This window comes from Crocodylus siamensis, chromosome 5, assembly GCF_052110815.1.
Source record: "Crocodylus siamensis isolate JL-2025a chromosome 5, ASM5211081v1, whole genome shotgun sequence".
In the NCBI taxonomy this organism is placed as follows: domain Eukaryota; kingdom Metazoa; phylum Chordata; order Crocodylia; family Crocodylidae; genus Crocodylus; species Crocodylus siamensis.
The window spans coordinates 145,498,330-145,521,321 of NC_143399.1; the positions used below are offsets into that span (position 1 = coordinate 145,498,330).

The following is a 22,992-nucleotide window of genomic DNA, read 5'->3' on the forward strand; positions in this document are numbered from 1 at the left end:
TTTTGTGACTACATATGCATCATATGGTCCCAAGTATATGCAGTTGGTTACTTTTATGATGGTGCTGCTGTACATTCCACAGACTCTTTTGAGCAGCAACTTTTTGAAAAGTATAGGGCTTTTCAACTATCTGGCTAAATTTTCAAAAACCACCTTTTCCTTTTAGCACCTGAAATAAGCAAACACAATTCTGCATTTACACATTTTCAGAGCCTAAGTTTTGTATATGAAAAAGGAGAGAGCTATTGAGAGCTGATCTGAAAACTTAGTCTAACAATAAGTAAAAGAGAACAGAGAAATTAAAAATAAAGTCAGACCTTGGTAACAGATATTCTTGGTTCATGGTAAGAGATTTTAGCTGGCTTCTGATGAAAGGACCTTGTTTGCCTCAGCTGCAGATCTAAACTTTGCACCTGAAGCACAGCATTTTTGCAGGTCTCCCTAGTCCCTGTAGACTGACTGGTGGGTTTCAGAGTACTGTAATTTTAATCCAGTGATAAGGATTTGAAAGATGCCTCTTCAATAATAACTTCAAAACCACAATAAGGATGATAACATCCTCTAGCTTCCATTCCATTAGATTAGTAGAATTAATCCAGAATGACTAAAGAGGTTTAAATTATTAAAGCATTAAAGAGACAGGCTATCCCTTAAAGATGAGTTATTTCTAGCTATATCACAGTTAAAAACTCAAAAACCAGCTATAGTACATGGCTTCCACAAAAGACTGTTACAATATTTATTTCCCTTCTTCCTTTATCAGAGACAAGCTCTGTTGCTCAAATTCTAAAAGACAAAGTACAAAATGAATAGGCTCCTCAAGAAGCAAATCAAACATACTATGTGAATAACCACTGCCTTTATTTTCATCATCTCAAGGGAGGTTGTTCACTGCCTATAGCAACTGCAAATGTTCAGTCTGGCTTTCACTTGTTAAAATTAATCCTCAACTTTTTTGTGTGCGTGAGCAAAGCAAGGAAGCTACTATTTGTCAAGACTTGGCAAGATCACAGCTCAACTTCATGAGGCAATTCACATACGTAAGTGTTTGCAAGATCACAGCTCTTATACACAGCTCCTCCTACTGAATGTTTTCAAAGTTTTCAGATTTATAAGCTTATAATACGTCTCAAGCCAGTGTTTCCCAACCTTTGCCAGCCCAAGGCACACTTACATTAATAAAAATTTACCACGGCACACCTGTTAAGACATTCCCCGTTCACGTACCTATTGTAGCTCATTGCCATGGCAAAATTCTGTGGTACACCCGTTCATTTCTGACAGCACACTTTTGTGCTGTGGCACACTGGTTGGGAAACACTCTTAAGCCTTTTAACATTACGAGGTTTGCTAAAAAGTTATTCAGATCGTCTCAGAAGCGATAGCATAGTTAGAGTTAAATATTTTGTCAATGTAAGCCTGTATTCTTCAAGCATTTAGGCATTATGGTAAGAAAATACCCCCCACATTAAAATCCCCCATATTTATTGTCAGAGCAGAAGTGATATTTCATTTCAGAAAGTCTGATTAGGCCTATGCAAATCCACTGATTTCAGTGGATTTTCTACGGCTATAACACAAAGGAAACTGGCCTAGAAAATTTAAGAACATCTATTCTTTTTGCTTAAAGGAGCATTTATGATATGATTTGATGTTCTGAACATTCTGCAACTGAAGGTGAGACAGTCATCACAAGCTATCTTCTCTAATTTAAAAATATTCCGAGTTCCAGCAGGGTAAAGTTTTTCCAACTTTGTCCCTGAATAAGATATGAAAGTTTAATATTTCCAGCTGTCAGTTCCAATTTTTCTACAGCAATGAACTTTCCTTCTAGATCAGCAGTGCATTAAAAATCGATTGCATAGTAAAGAAACCTTGGAAACATCTAACAAATAGAGAATATCAGCAGTATATGCCAGTTCCATTCACTTCCTGTACAATTCAGCATACTGTATGTTATCTTGACTTCTATGTGGCAATATGTCAATGATTTGCCATATAGAAATAGAAACATGCTTGTGGAGATCCTAAGAGCAATTTTCTTTAGATGCTTTATACATTTACCATGGATTACAAGTAATTCATTATCGGGGTACTTGGATTTTAGAATATTAGTCCAGTGGACTACTTACATTGATATTTTGGCAGCACACCTCTAAATTCCATTAAAATGTTCCTATACAGAAATGCTTTCTTCCCCTTCCCTCCACTGGCATCAAACACCACAGAACTGCACAGAGCTGTGCAACCCCAATCAGCTGAATTATCCAGTCAAAATCAGACATGGTAATTCTCCAGAAGAACAGCACTTCTTATATCCTTCTGCATTTGCTGCAGTGCTAATTACTCCACAAACATTAGCTGCCATAAAAAAGAAAATCCACCAGTCAGTCAAAATGCATCAGAGCAATGCAGCCACCCTTGTATAATAATATGGTAACTGTCATCAATCATACAATAAGTAGGTTCACAAGTGGATAGATAAAATCACAAATTCGAAGGACTGAGTTATAGACCCCAAAGGAGAAACCCTGATTATTCTACTGCAGAGGTTCCCAATTTTTTTTCTTATTGCATATCCCTTCGGGATTTATCAGTTACTTGCATACTCCTACCAGCATATGTTTTATATTTTAACTTCTTAAATACAATTATTATAATGAAAATTAAATCCACCATTACGCAATTTCTCCTGTGTACCTCCCAGAGGTATATGTATGTACCACAGTTTGGGAACCCCTTTTCTAGTGTAGAGCAATAGAAACATGATATGTTATCACATTTCACATGTATATTAATAATGCCATAGTCTCTGTTTTGTAAACAATATACAGAAACAGAATTAGGGGTTTAAAACAAAGTCTTATCCTATGCAAGGTAATGTAGTGAAGCCTTCTTGGTGTTGCAGCTGTGGCTAATGAGAATGATGCTTCTTTGGAAAAACTGAAATAAAAATGAGCTACCATTCATTCTGCCTAATAAAGGAAAAATAATTATCATGTTGAAATATTTCTCACAATATTTTTCCTGTTAATTTTGTAACAAGAAGTCTCTTCTTGCAGAGACCTAGCACACTCATTGTGTGGGTGTGGTAAGGCTCAGAGCAAGCCAGAAAGCTGAACTGGCTTTCTGTAGGAGAAATCTACAAACTACATGTACATGTCAATTGAGCTGTCACTAAAGAAAACAAAGAACTAAAATATCCACTTCAAAGCAAAGCCTGTAAGAGACAAGAAATGCCAAGGTGCATTGAAAACATGACTAAATATATCCTGGTGAACACATTCCCCCTTTAAGACCTATTTCCCAAAGCAAACTTCCCATATCTGACTAAAGGTTTATGCTAAATCAGTCTACCTGACTGCATCTAACCTAACTCGCTTACTGTCCCCAGTGGCCTTTGATCCTCACTGCCTCACTTGCATTTTTATATATTTCTCACAGTGCAGTTTTATATTTCATCCGTCTCATCTTTACCCTGGCATTCTGTATTTTATGTTTTATACCTTTTAAACTTTTCATAGTTGTTAGGGCCTGGATGGGACTTTACAGATTATCAGGCTAATTAATGTATTCTTTAGAGCAGGGGTGGATAAAATGCAGCCCGTGGGCTGGATGGGGCCCACCAGAGCATTCCATTCAGCCTGTGGGCCCCCCCAAAAATTTAGAAAATTAATATTCATCTGTCCCTGGCTGCCTGTCATGCGGCCCTTGATTGCTTGCTAAAACTCATTAAGTGGCCCTCCGCCCAAAATAATTGGCCACCCCTGCTTTAGAGTAAGTCATACCTTGTATTACTGAAATTATAAGAATGCATTGGAATTGTGATCATTGGAATTTTATTGCTGCATTGGGTGGTCCCCTGAGTGAATGTCAGTATGCATGAATCAGTAGATAACTGAATGACAAAGCAAGAGCCTCTGGCTGTTAATTGACAATAGCCTAGCCAGAGGAATTTACCATTACAAAACTCTACAAGCCATTTTAAGCTAATCAAGCCACTTGAAACCTGCAAGGACACAGCCATTGAATCAATCAAGTCAGGGGTGGACTCCCAAAACTGTACCATTGGGCAGAACCTCCATTAAATGTGATTAACAGCCGTTATGCACTACTCAAGACCCATGTGGGACAGTGACCTCCAGACTGGACAGCCAAGATGATGCTGAGGGATCACAGAAGACTGCTGGAGATAAAAGGCAGCGAAGCATGACCCTCCAGGGTATCCTCTAATCCAGCATCTGACCTACCGATACAGAAGGAGAAGCAGGCAACTCCCTTCTGGAGAAGACATTGCCTTGGAGGAAGCTGACTATCGACAGCAGACTCCAGTGCCCTGGGTAGGTATAAACCAACACTGGTGCTACACTACTATTGCAGCAATTGTGTGTGTGAGTGAGTGAGTGTGTGTGTGTCTGTGTGCACGCATGTGTGATAAGATGACCAGTACCCATCATAACCCCCCAGAATTTTCATTTATAATTTTATTAAAACTTCACATTCCACCTAATAAACTAGAATTTATGATGATCCTGTGAGTTGGTCCTTTGTAGCCAACAATTTTACCCAAATGTTCCCTCTTGACCAGTTTTAAAACCTGAAAGACCATGAAGTGCATTGGTTCATTGGCTAAACTGGTTTACACTGATATCTTTTATTATTTCAGATCAAGTCTTCCTATGGGCATTCTTCGATTGATTGCATTAAGTCAGGGATCAACACCATGTGGTCCATGAGCCAGATCAAGCATGCAGTCACTGGATCTGATTTGTGGAGCTGAAAGCCTTTGTCCCTGGCCATGTCCTTGCTAGGTTTGGGCAGTGAGAAGCTGCTTTGGTGTAACCGGAAGCTGCACCTCTATTATTGTCACTTCTCTGTGCTCTCGGTATCCCAGCTGCAGCATAAGTGCAGCCTTTAGCAGTCAGGAACTGAGCTGAGGCTAGGCAGCTTCCAGCTGTACCTGTATTATAGCCAGGAGGTGGAGGTGGTGAGGAGAAGTGGCAACAGCATGGATGAAGTTTCCAGCTGCCCAGCCCCAGTATAACTCCCCATCCACTAAAAGCTGTGCCCATGCTGCAACCAGGGAGTGGGGAACTGACAAGTAGTGGCAGGAGCAGTGTGGCCACAGTTCCCAGTTGCCTAGCCCCAGCGCAGGTCCCTATCAGTCAGAAGCTGCACTCATGCACTAGCTGAGAAATGGGGGGTTGGAAAAAGTGTCACCAATGAAAGACTTTCTGACCCCAGCACGGGCACAGGCAAAACCCCCTTCATGACTGACATGATGCCTAAGCCACCTGCCCACGCTGAACTGGAGCCAGGTTGTTCCCCTATCATATTGCATGTATCTACTTCCAGGCAGCATCTCCAGCAACCAAGTTTGCTGTACGATAGCATTGCTTTACTGGCCTTGGGCTTGTGGATTTTCTTTTACTGAAGATGAAAGCTCCATGCTTCAGAATAGGCAATGTAAATATTAATCCTACAATGTAGTTCTAAAGAAAGGATGAAATTTTCCCTAGCAGGTGACGTTAGAAATGTTGATGTGTAGGCAGAAGACCAAACACCCTGATCTCATATTTCTGCTGCAGATGTTAAGCTCTTCACTCTGATCAGTGCACTGGATATAATTTCCCTCTTCTTGGAAATGAACTTGTAAAACTGTCGCGTAAACATTGGAATTATCTCTCTCTCATATACTTTAAGCGTATATGTAAGCAGAAAATCTTTTCTTCATCTGCCTATAGAAAATTAGACTGATTTTTAACAACCACATCTGGTTTTGCTACTAAGTATGCTTGTGATGTTAAATGTACATACATTTCATGTTAGATTGCTGAAGACAACATTTACAACTTCTGACAAACTAATACAGACATGATAGGCATGCTTAAGTGTTTGAATTTGCCATTCAGTTTATGGGTTATAGAATCAGAAATGATGAATGAACTTTATCTTCATTTGAAATATTAAGGTCTGATTCTGTTTTTACTTACACCAGTATAAACCAGGTGTAAAACAATTGAAATCAAGTGAGTTATGTTAATGTAAACTATTGGTGCTCAAGGTTTTGGCCCCATGGGTCAGATGAATGGTATGGGGCTCCTCTGTGAGATAGACTGGGCTCTATGCACTGTCCCCACACAGCTCCATGTGCTGGGATCAGACCCTAGCGCCCATGCCAGCCCCATGTGATAGGATGAGACTCCAAGACTCCTTGCCTCACTTGCCTACACCCACATGCTGAGATTGGGCTCCAGGGCCCCCACTACCCCTGCCTAGACCCATGTACTGGGATTGGTCCCCATGCTGCCCTGTGTGGCCAATTTAACACATACGGTCGTGGTCTGCGTGGCTCTCCACACACTTAGAGGGAGCCTGAGGATCAGATGACATAGTGCCAGGGGTTGAGCATCCCTGATGTAAACCAATGTTGGATAAAAGGAAAGTGAGAATGTTACATTTCTTTCGTGCCTGACACACAGGTTTCCCAAATTGCATGTGGGAACTTTCATGGAAGAATCCTTAGCGTCTTAAACCCTACCACATACTGTACATATTTTGGTGGGTGGTTTTTTTGTTTGCTTGTTCATTTGTTTTTTTTGAGGCTATCATTTAGTCTGAATCTTAGAAGATATATTATTGAGACAGAGAATGTAACGAATTGGGACTTGTGTTAGGCAATCCATTTTTTGTTCCTTTTTCATTATAATTGTCTCTCCATTAAAGACAAGCATTCATAATGCAACTAAGACTATGATAATTATTTTTCCTTTATTAGGCAGAAATGTATGGTAGCTCATTTTTATTTCAGTTTTTCCAAAGAAGCATCATTCTCGTTAGCCACAGCTGCAACACCAAGAAGGCTTCACCTTTCTTCACTGAGGCAACAATGACAGACACTCTGGCTAGGTACAGATACTCAAAATGCCTGAGGCAGAATCAATCTAAGTTATGCGGTTTTCTGTAAGCAGCATAGTTTAAATCAGGAGTAAACGGAATCCACATTTGCCCTTTGGTAAGAGGGGCAAATCTTAGACTGGGTTTCACCATTTTAAACCAGTCTATGCATGCTGAATTGCTGTTCTGTTACAGGTATAAACTGGTTTCTGATCACTTATACAGGAAAAAGTGTAATGTCTGTGTCTCGCCTCTGAATCAGGTTTGGTCTATAATGCCTGTCCAAAGTAATAATACTTCAGTTTTTCTGATTCTTTTTCTAACAAGAGTCTTTTTCAGCTCATCAGAAACCAGATCCTCAGAAAATCTAATCTTCTTCAAAACAAAGAGGAACACTTGCAAATTGTACTAAAGATGGAATATGTGAAGTACTACGTGAGATTAGTCTTCGTGCAAAAGAATGTCATCAGTCTGCAAGGGCTGAGTGAAAGATTTGACAGTACAAGCCACTCAAACTGCATATCCTAGAGGCAACACAAGTGAGCCATGTGATGAGACACTAAATAAACCATCCAAACTGTTTGGCTACTGTGTGCTGCTACACATGTTATTCTGTTCTTGTAAGAAAGAAGAGATTTTGAACTTCAATTGAAATAGCAAACAATAAAAAAGCTTGGAAGTAAGTGAACAGAACCATAACATATGTAGATAGGAGGACAGAGAGGTCAATAAAAGCCTTACAAAAATAATGTACGTAATCCCTTAGAGGGTACAATGTTCACTTTCAAAAAACAGGGGTAGGCAAAATACACCCTGAGGGCCAGATCCAGTCTGCCAAGTGATTCCATCCAGCCCATGGTGGGTCCTATGGCTCTGCCTGGCCCAGCTGCAGGAGACAGCCTTGGCCATGGCACATGCAGTCAGTCCTGTCATCCCCAGAGATGCCACCAGGCACAGAGCACAGCCTACCCTATCCTTGTGTGCAGCTTTCAGGCATGCCAGGAGCTGTAGTCCATGGGGCTTGGTGGCACAATGACAGAGCAGGGGACTTCTGGCAGCTGCTGCCAGTGTCCCACTACCACCTCAACTGGACATGGCCCTGCTGCCTGGAACCCTGGCCTGTCCACTCCGTACCTGCTGCTGGGAGTGCCAGACAGAAGAGGCAGACAGGCAGGTCCCCCCTCAGCCTTCTCTTGCGAAGGTTGAACAGGTTAAGGTCCCATAGCCTCTCCTCATAGGGTCTGCCCTGCTGTTCCCAGATCATGCGAGTGGCCCTCCTCTGGACCCTCTCAATGCTATCCACATCCCTCCTGAATTGCAGCACCCAGAAGTGAACGCAGTACTCCAGCTGCGGCCTGACCAGTGTCGCATAGAGGGGGAGGATCACCTCCTTGGCCCTGCTCGTGATATATCTGTGGACGCAGGAAAAGGTACGGTTAGCCTTACTGACCTTGTTCTCACATTGTCGGCCCATGTTCATCTTGAAGTCAATAATGACTCCAAGATCTCTTTCTGCCACCGTGCTTTCGAGAAGGGAGTTCCCCAGCCTATAGGTATGTTGCTGGTTCCTACTGTCCAAGTGCCGCACCCTGCACTTGTCATTATTAAATCCCATCCTATTTTCATTTGCCCGCCCCTGTAACCTGTCCAGGTCCTGCTGTAATCTGTCCTTCCCTTCTAGTGTGCCCACCTCACCCCAAATCTTGGTGTCGTCTGTGAATTTAAACAGGCTGCTCTTCACCCCATCTTCCAAGTCGCTAATAAAGAAATTGAACAGTGCAGGCCCAAGGACTGAGCCCTGGGGGACCCCACTGCCCACTTCCCTCCAGGTTGAAAATGACCCATCCACCACCACTCTCTGAGTGTGACCCAGTTGTATAGATATACAACAAGAAACAGCAATTTCATTTTAAACACAGTTCTGAAATATGTTGTTATCTATCTGTTATTAGCATAGCTCTCTTGCTTCTGCAGACAGGAAAATAATGTTGTACCCTTGTTTTAGTTCAGGTAGCCACCACTTTTAAAACCAAATCCCCAAATATGTTTTCTGCCTATGCAGATAAGAAATCATTATATTACAACTTGTTGGGACACAACCATGTTTCATAAAAGAGCGTAAACAATTGTTCGTGTAGTGTAGAGATGACTTTTATACAATAGCTTCAAGCCTACAGAAAGACACAATTCTATCACCATTTCCTATGACATGATAAAATGGGATAGGCAATTATTTTGGCCAAAGGGCCACACAGGGAGTTTGGGTGAGGTGTTGCAGGGTGGGTCAGCACCCCCACCCCCTGCCACAGCTTACCAAAACTTCCTAAACTGAAAGCCATGCTTCTTTCTCTCTCCCCCCACCCCATCCCCACACCACTGACAACTGCAGTAAGTCCCAGTTCCCCTCACCCAGAGCTGCAGTGAGCCCCAATCCTTCCTGCCCAGAGCTGTAGCAAGCCCCAATTCCCGCCCCATCACAGAACATGCCAGCTGTATCCACAGCTTATCCCAGCACCAGTCTGGCATGCAGGAAGTGGTCCCAGGAGGGCTCCAGCGTCAGCTGTGGACATAGCAGGCAGGTTCTGGGTAGAGACTGGGGCATCTGCTATATCTGCAGCTTAAGCCAGCAATTGCCCAACGTGCAGTCCCAGGCAGGCACCAGCATCAGCTGTGGATGCAGCACACAGGTTCCAGGTGGGGACTAGGAAGCTTGCCTGAGTCCACAGCTGACACCACCACAGCAGCACTGCGTGGAAACAGCCCTGTCTGCCCAGCAGCATGTGGTAGCCAGAGCCGGAGTCACCAGCTGCCTGTGGGCCAGATCCCATGAGTTTGCAGCTGCCCACCCGCAGGTCAGATACAAACACTTGTCAGGCTGGATTTGGCCTGCAGGCTATATTTTGTCCACCCTTGTGTTGAAAGCACAGATTTCTTTTACACTGTGAATAAACTTTTAGCATTAGTTGTTCTTAAGGAAAGTTATGATCTCATCTATGCTATGACTACAGGATAGCTTTTTAACGTGTTGTAAAATAGCCATCACATAACTGGGTCATATTTTGTGAGGAAGCAGTGTAGAAAATATCTAGATAGGACTATCATTTCATAAAGAAAAACATAAAGAGCTTAGCCAAAACTGAACAAATGTTAACTAACTATGGTGGTGTGAGTGGAGAGTCGAATCTGATGTGTGTCTCTAAAAATCAATATAGTTTAATCTGGGATTGAAAACATTAAAATGCCTTAACTTAGATCTTGTGTTATTGCAGGGTCACTACAGAGCACAAGGAAAGTTTGATAACCTAACTGCATTTTTGTAACTTAAAATATCTGGATTTCTTTTCTTAATTCTAAATTTCTTAAGAATACAGCACTCAATTTTAGGATAATTCCAACATATTTTAAATTATAAATAAATTATAGATATACATGACAAACTTTAACTCCATCTTAAAAGAAGGTGTCAGGTGTAAACTTGGTATATGAGTATGTGGGTTGCAATTCCAAGGGAAAACTCACCTAGTGGATGACTACAACTGCGGCATGGTTCAGTAAGACTGACAATTGTTTGTTGCAGATCTGCCCTGGGAGGAGTAGGAGGTGGATTCGGATTTTTCCAGCCATTACATTTACAGGATTCTTCAGCCTGAAATAAAAAAAAAAAAGGTATGATTAATATTTGAAAAGCATGCATCTTGCTAGTAAAGTTACGAAAATTCAGGTCTTATTTACGACACAGCTTTCTATTGCATATTTTCTGCAAATACATAGCTATAGAATGCACACCCATTACCTATAAAGTAAGAGTTCCATAACAATTCTTCCAATTCCCATACACACTCACCACTTCTCTGAAAATAAACATGGAAGCCTTCCAAGCCACTAGCTAACTCCCCTACAGCAGAGCTCCAGCTCCTGTAGAGTAGCAGCATTCGTTCACTTTGTCAGCATCTAAGGCCGTGTGTAGACGAAATAAGGGGATTGTGTGCACAACACTTTAAAGTGGGTCAAATGCTTTTGCACTACTTTAATAGTAGTGGTGTTTGCACATGTCGGCAGCATATTGCGCAGTAATTCCAGCCGCTGTACCAAATTCAGTGGTATAATGCACCTTAAATGACTTGGGATGCAGCAAGCCCTACAGCTGCAGAGTGAAGCACGGGGCTCTGTGCATCTCAGGGGCTCTGCAGGAAACCCGTGCAGGCAGCCTGACAGCAGCCCGGGAAGGCAGGCTCCACCCAAGAAAAAAAAGAAAAGTGGCAAGCCTGATCTTTCCCCTGCTCCCCTCCCGCCCCCCCCCGCCAAGCCTGCCTGAACTGTGCAGGGGCCCAGTGCTTCCCTGAGTAACTGCGGTGCCCCCTGGGACTGCCCAAGCTAAGTGTCTGAAGGCAGGTGCCACCTGAGGGGGCCCACCACTGCTGCAGACAGAAGCACCAGCTCCCCTCCTCCCGCCACAGCATGGGGACCACTCCGTCCACTGGCAGCTCCCCTCCACACTGCCAGAGAGGCATGGATGTGTGCATGACACAGGGGGTTACTTGGCCCTAAATTGAAATGGTGTTTTTAAAAACTCACCACTTCAATTTAGGGCCCCCGTTTTGTGTACACACACCCTAAAGCTACAACAACTTCTAAATACTTTCACAATTAAAAGGAATAGATTACCCAACAGACAGCATCTACTTCATTGTCTTGTTTATTGGGCTGTTGGCTAGGAAATGCACAACACAAAAGAAACACACCAAAAGCAATGAGGACTCATCCAAAAACTGAACTAGCAAATAGTCTTTGCATCATTCAGTAAACTTGTCCAAACCAGAGGTTTGGGCAAGTCATCACAGGCAATGGCCTCTGAGAACTTCACACTGTTATGTGGGAGGTGTTACTTAACATAACCAGATCCCAGATCATTCAGGTCCTTGAAGTACCTCCATTCCCACTGAATACTATTGGTGCAGAAAGGCAGTGAATGAATTCAATCTGGAAAGAGGACACACCAACTGCAGATGCTTCCTCAGTCTGAGGAAGGTTATTTATACCCAAAAGCTTGCAAAGAAGAATGTTTCCAACTATTGGAGTTGGTCTAGTAAACGATATCAGATGTAGCAGGCTTACCTTTCAGAGCTTGGGTTGAGTCCCAGGCTTGAGATTCTGCTGTTTTGATTGGTGGAAGCCATCCACCAATCAGGAAACAGCAAGAGAAGTAACATCACGCCCCTTTCCTGAGGGGAGGGGAGGGGGAGAAGAGCTCCCCCGGACCTGACTAAAGACTGCAAACTTTCAGGTTCGGCAGACTTCAGGGGCGGAGCCCTGGAGCGTATAAAAGGCGCTGCGTACCCAGCACAAGGGGCAGATGCATCAGGGACAGAGAAGAGAGAAGAGCAGGGCTTAGAAGAGTTGAGGAGAGCTGCGAAGCAGTAGCCTAGGAAGAACCCCTGAAGACTTCTATCAGTGGGGAGCGTGACACGGCTCCAGTGGTCAGGCACTTGGTGTGCAGCACAGTGCACAGCATCCAGACCCTTGGAGCTGTGTGAGACGGCTCAGGTATGCAACCTCTGGCGTGCAGCCAAAGACATGGTGCACAGGTCGGTGTATGGAGCAGGATCTTTGGAGTCCCTGGGGTGGCTCAGGTCCTTAACCCCCAGAACAAGGCTGGGAGCTTGGTGCAGGAGGCACTGCATGGAGGGTGAGAGACCCTGGGAGCCACTTGAGATGGCTTGGGTCTACAGCTGCCAACACAGGGCTGCAGCTCAGTGCAGACAACACTACCCAGACGGTCCAGGAACAGACCGAGCCCTGGTGCTGCACAAGGCTGTCCAGGCCTCCAACCCTAGAACAAGGCGAAGCGTCCACTACACACAGCGGTGCATGTGGCCTTAAGCTCTGTGGCAGCAGAGTCAGGCAGCAGGAAAACCCAGAGGGGAACAAAGCTTGACCTGGAGAACAAAAGGCAACCCTCTGGGACTGTGGAATAGTAAGTTACCTTGGAAAGAGGGTCCCCAGAAGGGAGGGACCCCCCAAGGGTTGCAAAGAGGTACCACGTGAGCTGCTCCTGGGTGATAAGTCTTCCTCTCCTTTTTCTTTCCCCCCACCTCCTTTCCTGTAGTGGTACCTTGGGAACGGGGCCCCCGCCCTGGAGGACACCAAGGTAGTCTAAGGACTGCTGATTATATTTGTGGACTGTGCCTTACAGTTTATGTGAATAATTTGAACTAACAGTCTGTATATGAATAGTTATAAGGTTGCCCAATCAATATCCTTTGGTCTGGTTTGTTCTATTGTTCATGTGTATTTTAAACGATAACTGGGTGTGTGTATATCTGTGTGTGTATATATATATATATATATATATATAGTGGGTTTTATTGTTCTGTAAATTTGTACATATATATATATAATCTATGTCCTTACCCTTTCATGGTTTTGTTGAAATAATAAATCTGTATATAGTTAAGTAATCGATTGACTGGACCAGACCCTATAGGGGACGGAGGCGGCCGCTGGGCTTTTGTATCCCTCCACAGCACACTGCCCTGCCAATAATTCCCTCAATTGGAGAGGGAAGTACAAACCCATGTACACCCCAGCTACAGAGATTTACCCAAAGAACCTTGTCTATGTCCTTAGACCAACATGGCTTCAACCTACACCCCTTTCACTCCGGAGACAAACTTCTTGATACAAGAACTAAACAGTTTTTTCCCTTTCTTCTGCATGCCATCAACAAAGCAATTAACGAGCTCTGATATTTTTATAACTCAAATAAATGTATGTAATGTATAGGATTTAGATATTCATATTAGCCTATACGATTACATGCACTGAATAAATATATCTTCTTAATACAATCATATTCTACTCTGAAGATCTATCCACAGCCTAGGGATTGCAGTCTATAAGCTGTGGAGCCTTTGGTTCCAGCCCATGGAGCCATGGCTTCAGTGGCATTTGGTAGTGGGGGCTCCCCTGTTCCAATGCCACAGTCAGTCACTGCAGCCCCAACAGATGGAGGCCTCTGCCCATGCTGCACCTCAGTCAGGTGACACCAGTTCCAGCAGAGAGAAACTTTCAGGCAGCTGAGCCAGGGGAGAAGTGGCAGTGGTACATGGGCAACTGGTGTCTCCTGACTCTGGAGGACTCCGCCTTTCCCCCACAAAAGCACTTACCTCTCCCAGAAGCAGGAACAGCTGGGGGATCACAGCATGCTCCTTACAGGTAGGGAGAGGCCATGCAAGGGAGGGAAGCAAAGCAGCGCTCTGGTTGGCCGGAGCGCTCTCTGATGCTCCGGGCTCCAGAGCACCATCAGGGAGGGCAGGGCTGGGTAGAGAAGCAAAGAGCAGTCCCCGGCCGTACAATCGGGCTGAGTGGTGCTGAGTTGGGGGACATCAATGGGTCCCCCAGCACTTTCAGGGGCTAATCTTGGGAGGGGGCACATGCCCCCCCCACCCATGCCCTCCCTACCAGTCACCTGTCCAGTGGTGGATAGATCCTAATGCCTACCCCCACAAGAAAACACTGCCAACCCCTAATCTATAAAACATGCATCTACTTTCTGAGCCATATTTAGAAATATTTGTTTACTGTGTTATAACGAGATCCACAATAATTTGAAGTACTGCTTCTCAGTCATACTATCACTCCTAAACACTGCATAATACTCTCCAGTAACTTACTATGATAGTTTCTGGAGTTAACTAAAAATGTAATGCATCATTTTTTCAAACTTTTTTTAGAATGCATCTAATGTACCTATTTCAGGAAAAATTTTCCTTTTACATTTGGAAATTGCTTACTCTCTAAGGAAACCATGCTCAACAGAGGCTGCTTTTCAGATACTGGAACCAAAAGCCGAATAGATTAAGTTGAGGTAATTCTTCTACTCTAATTTCAGGTTACGCAACTAAGCTATTAGTAATGACAGATGCTGCCTCTTTTGCTGGATATCACATAATGTGTTTACTTTGTTGAACGTATCTGCCACAGCCAGTTTATCCCTGACATGCCACATGTATGCAAAACAACAAAGCCTGACTTCCCTATGCAGCTGGGAAGAGTTAAAAGGATGCACGTAACACACACCACAGAAGTCTTCAGGATGACATGGGTTTTCTCTGGAAAGTTTCTAGTAAGCACACAACAGCAGCTACAGTCCACCTCCCCTGGGAAAGAAAAAATATATTTCTCAAACACACTACTTCTAGGCTAGGGACAGAAGTTCCGCATAAATCAGTTTAAGTTATTGGAAACTGGTTTAAACCTGTAACAGAACAGAAGTTATAAACCACTTTCAAAATGGCTAAAATCAGTTTAAGATAAACCTGGTTGGATGTAGTATGAGACTTAGCTGATTTAGGTCAAACCGGCTTATGTAGCCCCTGGCCCCTGGCCCCAGCCCCCGGCCCCCTTCAGTAAGAGTCCCATGCTGGACCAAGGCAGTGCACTCACAGACTGAGGCGGCGCGCTCACAGACTGCTGTTCCTTAGAGGGAACATTGCCCCCAACGCAGGGTCCCGCAGCCTGGGGCAGCCCCAGAAACTCAGGGGAATTTTCGTCTCCTAAACCTTGCCTTAGAAACTTTCCTTAGGCCCTGCCAGTCTCAGGCAGCTTAAAGGAGTGGAGGGAAATTCTCCAGCTTTTCCACAGCTAGTTTTGCCTTAGTTGCTGTGAGTTGGAGACAAAACTAATGCAGGGGAACAGAGAAATTTCCCTCTCTCCCTGGGTTATTCCTAAGACTCCAGCACCCAAGGCAAATGGGAAGAATTCCCCATAGCTCCTGGGACTGCCTTGTAGGGCTGTGCAAAATTTTGATGGGTGTTTTGTTTAGAAGCTGTTTCAACACGTTTTGAGCTTGAAACAGCTTAACAGAAATGAAGTAAAAGGCTTTGAAACAAAATGAGGGCACTCAAAATGTTTCAAAAGTTTTGAAATGTTTCGAGTTCTGATGCAGCCCAGTGGTGGAAGGCGGGGAAGAACCAGGGCTGTGCTCCGAGTGGCTCTGCCAGCTCCACAGGGCTCAGCCTGGCGGTGGGAGCCACTCCAAGTGCAGCCCTGGCCAGTGGCTCTTCCACACTTCCCGCTGCCAGGCTCAACCCCATGGGGCAGCAGAGCCTCCCACCACCAGGCTGTGCTTGGCAAGGCTGCGCTCTGAGCAGCTCCACCACTGGCTCTCTCATTACCTCCTGCCACCAAGCTGAGCTCCGTGGGGTTGGTGGAGCTGCTGAGTGCAGCCCAGCAGCAGGAGATGGATAGAGCCGATGCGGGCTCAACCTGCCCTCCCAGCACTGCCAGACTCCTCCTGGGGGCACGGGCCTCCAGGCCTCCAGATCTGCATGCCAGATGATAGGAGCCTGACGCTGCTGCCTGGGGTCAGCAGCAGCAGCAGCAGTCTTCCTGGCACTGGGTGTGGGTTGCGCCCAGCACTGGTCCCAGGCAGCAGCAGCAGCCTCCTGTCATGCCGAGCGCAGATCCAGGGGCCTGACCTCCCAGGAGTCCGGCACAGACACATAGCCCTTCTGAGGGCACAGGCCCCCAGATACATGCATGACAGGAGGCTGCTGCTGCTGGCAAGTGACACAAGTTTTGATTTTAGCAGCTTGAGGTGCAGTTTCCCAGAAACCTCTGCACCTACTTCCTTGAAACTTGGTGGGCTTCATGCCCTCAGAAGGGGCTACCACACCTGCAATTTTCATCTGAATCAGGCTACAAATGACAAAGTTGTAGGCATTTTCACAATTCCCCAAAAGCTTATGGGCGAAACATCAAAACATGTTGAAACAGCGAAACAGTTTCAACAAAGCAAAATGGAACAGTGCTTCAAAACTAAATGAAATGACAAAACAAAACAGACCCTTTGAAATGGTAAAACAGAAATCAAAACGAAACGATGCCGTTTTGCACAGCCCTAATGTCTGGGACTGGGGACCCTGGGCTGGGGTAGGGGGAAGCCCCCCAAGGGAGGGGCTCAGCAGTGCCCCCATGCTGGGCTGCAGGGGCAGGCACCTGGCTGGGAGGACTTCTCCTTTGCTCCTGTGGCAGTAGCTGAAGAAATCAGCGGGGGGCGGGAATTCCCCTCAGCTCCCCAGGCCTGCCTGGGCTTGGGAACCCAGGCAGGGGGAACCTCCTGAGGGGGCGGTTCCCCCAAAGTGGATCAGCACCCTGGCAGGAGGCTTAACCCCCTGTGGGGAGACAGCATGGAGCTGGGGACACTTGCCTGGGCTGGCAATGGCCAGCAGCCTGGGAGATGTGCTCTAGTGCCTCCTGCCGATTGGCCTGGGTCAGTGCAGACCTCCCCCTGCCTTTCCCAATTGACAACTGAATGTCAGTTCAGTTGCTTGTCAGTTCAGCCTAGGCAGCTTAGAGGAAGCTGCCTAGTTTGAATTGATTCAGCCTCAGGCTTTTTGACTGTCTGTGCTTAGCCCTACTGCTTGGGTATCGATTGGCAAGCAGAAACTGAGTGTCTAGCTACAGATGAGAGGTGTGACCAACTGGGGAGAAAGAGCCACTTGCAACCAAAAGACATGTGGGTGTTTGACAAGAAGGGAATGTTAGTTTGGGAAGTGAGGAAAGAATGCAAGGAAAATATTATGAACTAAGTTGAGGTTTGGAGGGATTCACAGGCATTCTGGTCAATTTTAAGCTATTTTTCTTTGCTGTTGTCTTTGACAATTTAAGAATAATATCCTAAATAGTAATCAGATTATGCGCAAACATTTCTGCAAAGCCTCATATCTCTATTCTGTATGGACTACGGTCCCTCACATTTTCCACATTGCATGGGGCCGGCCTACTTTTCTTTAATCATGCAAAGCTACAGGACCCATTTATATTTAATTACCAAGAAACAAGGACAGCAGTTTGAGCAATATCTATGAATTGAGAATACTCCTATTGCAAATCTTCCTGGGAACCTGAACACCATTCAGATTACTTGATGATTTATTTTTAATTACTTTGCAAAGCCAGACAAAACCTGATATCCAGCCTATCAAGTCAAGTTTTGTGTAAGAGACCACGTTGCCATAAGATTAATAACTTTGGTATTTGATGCAAGTTACCTATTGGAAAGACAGACATTAAAAATAGACTGGATCAAATGAAAACATGATCAAGGAAAATTCTTCTGTATTGCAATCTTCTGATGATCTAAAAATAAAAAATAAGATGCCAGAATTTTTTTCAAAAACGGACCAGGGATATGACCTCTCCTATACATCTGCCAAAACAACTGTTCTTTCATTCACCCATAAGTATAACTGCAACACAAAAAGAAACCACATAAATGTTAAAGTTAATTTTGTAGCTGCATCAGGAATAAATATGGTAAGAAAAAGCTGGCAAAGGAATTCTCATAAAACCTCCTCCAGGCCTAACTGAGCATTGCACACAGACCTACCACATAATGTTTTCCTTCAAACCCTTAAATCTATAAACAGTGAGTAACTACACAAACTTTAGTGTAACACAATAATTAACAGCAAAGATGCAAACAAACAGATGCATGAACAGCTCAGTTAAGCTGCCAAAAATAAATATCAACCCTCCCACAGAATAAAGTGTTCAGCAGCAGATTTTTTCTGCCCTCAGTCGAATTTCCTAACTTTGCCAGATTTTTGGAAGCAGATGTTAATCTCTTTTGTTCAAAACATTGCAGAGATATCTCTTAAACAAATATGAGAATTTTAAAAAAAAATCAGTGTTAGCCACTAGAATGAACATAAAAGCTCAGTCAGCAAAGCAGCAGCACAACCTGAACAAGGTCCTCTTGAAAACTAAGCTTTCATTATGGACCTTGACAGTGCAAATATTTTGCACTGAATTCCCCAAATGGTTTAAAATACATTCTATTGAGTTGTTTCAAGTCTTCCACTGTGTTCCATTTGCTCATTTCTTTCTCTCACACTTTTGTTCTAGTATGTGTATTTTTCATGTCACTCATCTGCTTTCCATTATAAAGTACAGTATGAAATCACCTCCTCAGATACTTAATTTAATATCAAAAACAGTTGGAGGAAAGAAGGAAGGAAGAAAAATATTTAAAGTAGTCCAACTAGTCCTTGTAGTCTTTTTTATGGGACATCTGCAGAGCTTTGATATAGATACTGAAGATACTGTCATTTTTCCCTGCATTATAGCATTCAAGGACTTTGGTTGCAAACCCGATATTCCTGCTGAGAGACTAATGAATGCTACTCTTCAGCTGATTATAAAAAGGTGAATGCAGTTTCCCCCTTCATTCTTTGTAAAAACAGGGGAACAATTATGTACATTTTATATATACAGTATACATTGAACAAAGACACCTCAGCTAATATGTAATTATTAAAGCTAGGAAAGTGCCATGATCCAAACACCAAGGACAGAAAAACCCCAATTTTGAACAAATTAATATTATTTTACTTTCATCAAACCACTGACCTGCACTCAAAACCTTTCCGCACATTTATACTGTGTCCTAAATGAGACTGAAACAGGTGTGATCTATATGTATATAACATCTAAAAAATAAAATTACTAAATTACAGTGTTAAGATTATAAAATCAAAGCCAAGAAATGCTGAGTTTAATTCCATGGGTAACCTTTCCTCTTATATTTAAAAAATGCTTCAGGAATGTTAATGTGCATCTTGCCCTTAGATTATTTTTGTTTCACAGATGATGGAACAGACACAGAAAAATACAAATTTTAAGCTAGTTTGGCAGCAAAGTAAAAGACACCAGGACTCTTAGAAGTAGGCCTGGTTTACACTACAAAGATTTGCTGGCATAGCAACTTGGGTAGGAGTGTGAAATGCTCATACCCAAGCCAACACAGATAATAAGTTAGCAAAACCCTTAGTGGGGAATTGCAGCTATGCCAATAGAAGAGGGCTTTATTTGGCACGATTTATGCTGTTTGGGGAAGATGACAGAGCTATGCTGGCAGGAAAAAACAAAGTCTGTCAGCACATACTACGTCTACTGTGCAGCTCTGCTGCTATGACTATACCGGCAGCTTTCGATGCAGAAGGTCTGTAGCACAGACAAGCTCATAGGATCTTTGATAGGCATTGTACTATGGAGCTCTTTTGAAGTTAGCAGTCACCTGACTAACTATTTGATAATTAAGTGAATGAGGAAAGGGAGATATAAGTAGACAAGTCCTATCTTCTGGAGTAATGGGGATGGGAGAAAGAACTTCACTACTTCACAGTCAGGGCGGCTAGGATCTGGAACCAATTTGCAAGGGAAGTGGTGCTGGCTCCTACCCTGGGGGTCTTTAAGAGGAGGCTTGACGTTTACCGGGCTGGGGTCATTTGAGCCCACGTTTCTCTCCTGCCCTGGGCCGGGAGCCGGACTACAAGATCTACAAGGTCCCTTCCAACCCTACATCTATGAATCTATGAATTTACACAACTCTATGCAACATAAGCTTTGTTTCTAATGCAGAAAGAAAAATGTTTTCCTCCACATTCAAAGGCTGTTCAAGTTCTCTCCAGTAAGTAGTAACTTCAAATCCAGGTTTAACAGAAGGTTCAAGCAGGCTAAAACAAAAATAGTCATACATTTGGAAAATTATTCCTAATATCTCCTACTACATATAGTGTCCTGAATTAAATGCAAATCAAATCATAATTAATAATGACACAAATTATAGCTATGTATTAAAGAATAATAGATCGATTTGTTCAGAAAAATTGCCCTACCCTGAATTCCAGGGGCACATTTTAGCACCTCATTTCTTCCAGTTTCCCTATCACCTGTGTAACAGCTGTACATTGCCATATCATTTAAAATAACAAAGAGAAAAAGGATCTGATTTCCACCCATTTAATACAAAGACTGAGTTTTAATTCACTTTAATGAAAAATTTGATTGGGACCAAAAACCTTGCTAGGCAGGTTTCACCCAGCTTCTAAACTGGTAAGGAGAAAGCATTAAACACCACCTAATGCCTGTAAACCAGCACTTAATCCAAAGAACAACTCTAATCCTTTTTCACCTGCTAATTTATCATTCAGAGAAGGTTCCAAGAGTTATACAGAACTAAACGATAGGTACACCAACTAGGCCTTTGAATTTAAGAACATTAAACAGCATAGAAACATTGCACCAGGTAGATGTGGTATTCATTTATATAATAAACTCCTATTTTCACATGAAATTGGACCCTACTATAACAGTGCTTATTGCAGAACATGCATGTAAGTACTATAACTCCTGAAGCCTAAAGGGAAACAATGTGGCCTAACTCAGTAACACAAACTGTGGCTACTGAGCCACAGGCTCTTCAATTTATCAACTGAGGCTTTTTGCAGGAAATGTTACCAGACTGCAGTGGTTTCTCCCTTGTGTGCTTTGGGTAAATCTTTTCTGCAAGCACAAATAATGTAACACACGAGTATTATAGAGTTTTATTTTCTCTTTTCAGTTGGAGTTCATTTGCCACAATTCATCTAAGGGTGTACATACATGTTAGTGTGTGTGGTTCTTCACTTAACATTCATAGCTTCATAGACATTAGGGCTGGAAGGGACCTTGAAGATCATCAAGTCCAACCCCCTACCCCAGGGGCAGGAAGTCAGCTAGAGTCAAAGGATCCCAGCAAGATAAATATCGAAACGTTTCTTGAAAGAGTCCAGAGTAGTACCTAAACCACTTCTGAAGGGTCTATTCCAGGCCTTCACGGCTTAGACGGTAAAAAAGTTTTTCCGTATGTCCAACCTAAAATGGTCACGGAGTTTATGACCGTTGGTCCTTGTTATCCTTGGGGCACGCTGGTGAACAGATGTTCCTCCAGATCCTGATGCACACCCCTTATGTACTTTTAGGCAGCCACCAGGTCCCCACTGAGCCTGTGCTTTTCCAAGCTGAAGAGTCCCATGACTCTCAGCTTCTCATCATAAGGCCTATTCTCTTGCCCTCTGATCATCCGCACGGCTCTCCTTTAGACTCTCTCAAACTTCTTGACATTCTTCTTGAATATTGATTACCCATGTGTCTTGTAAACCAAGCAGGCCCAAATGTTACTGGTCTAGCTGAACAGACTGAGACTTGAGAGAGCTAGGTGCTGTTCCTAGATAGCCTGCTAAATGGCTGGCATTTGGCAAGTCATTACACTTCCCTTTTCCTTTAATATTTTGCTTGTCCACTAATATAGACAGTAGGTGTTACAGAGCACTGACCATGCAATACAGTGTCTATAAACACTTAATTCTGTTGGACTCCAGTCAGTTGTGGCATCTAAGCCTTATCATAATATTTAACCTATTTTATTCTGTATTACACACACACTTTTTTTTTTTATAAATCATTGTGTGTGTAATATTGGACTCAGCAATTTCTATATAACAGTTTATTTTCATTGTATATTAAATAAACATTATAGGTATCCATTTTTCATTGCATCTATAGATATGTGTTTATTTTTATAATAAAAAGATATAAATATATATTTGTATTTACATTATCATATCTACATTATAGATATCTACATTAAATTATAGATATTTATCTATAATAAAAAACTACATTATATTATAGATATGTTTATCTATATCTTTATATCTTTATCTATCTATATACATCTATATAAAGACATAAAGATATAGATAAACATATCTATAATATACTAATGTAGCTATATCGAGATAGTAGATAGATAGATATAGATAAACATATCCATAATATAATAATGTAGATAGATACATCTATCTATCTATCTTTCTTGATAGAATATTTGGAAAAATATATGTGAAAATAATGCAGGATTTTTGATTGTAGCCAGGAACTTTTTTCCAACTACTCAGTTGGTCTAATAAAAGATATCACATCTACCCAAAGGAGCTTGCCTGCCTATATAAAAATAATCTGGTTTACTATAAAGATACATTAATAATACAAAAATAGCACATATTAAAAATATTTATGATTTTCAATGAGACTAGGGTTAAAAGTGCTTGTCATTGCACATGGTATAAACAAATAATAATAATAAAAAAGCACTGATTGTTCCTCTTACATCTTCATTAAATGCATTTATGGATGTAAGTCACAATGCTGCTTTCATACAACTATATGCCAAGCTTGCATGCAAATGCTTGGCCTCATGCTGGGCAA

General features: G+C 42.9%; 1 protein-coding gene across 2 annotated transcripts in view; it reads right to left on the minus strand.

The window, feature by feature from the left end:
* KAT2B (lysine acetyltransferase 2B) overlaps positions 1–22,992 on the minus strand; it is an 80,282-nt gene that overhangs the window by 52,222 nt on the left and 5,068 nt on the right. For both annotated transcript variants that reach the window (XM_090046572.1, XM_090046571.1), the window contains exon 2: positions 10,417–10,543. In XM_090046572.1, the coding sequence (XP_089902698.1) occupies positions 10,417–10,543 (127 nt within the window). The remainder of the gene's footprint in view (positions 1–10,416; positions 10,544–22,992) is intronic.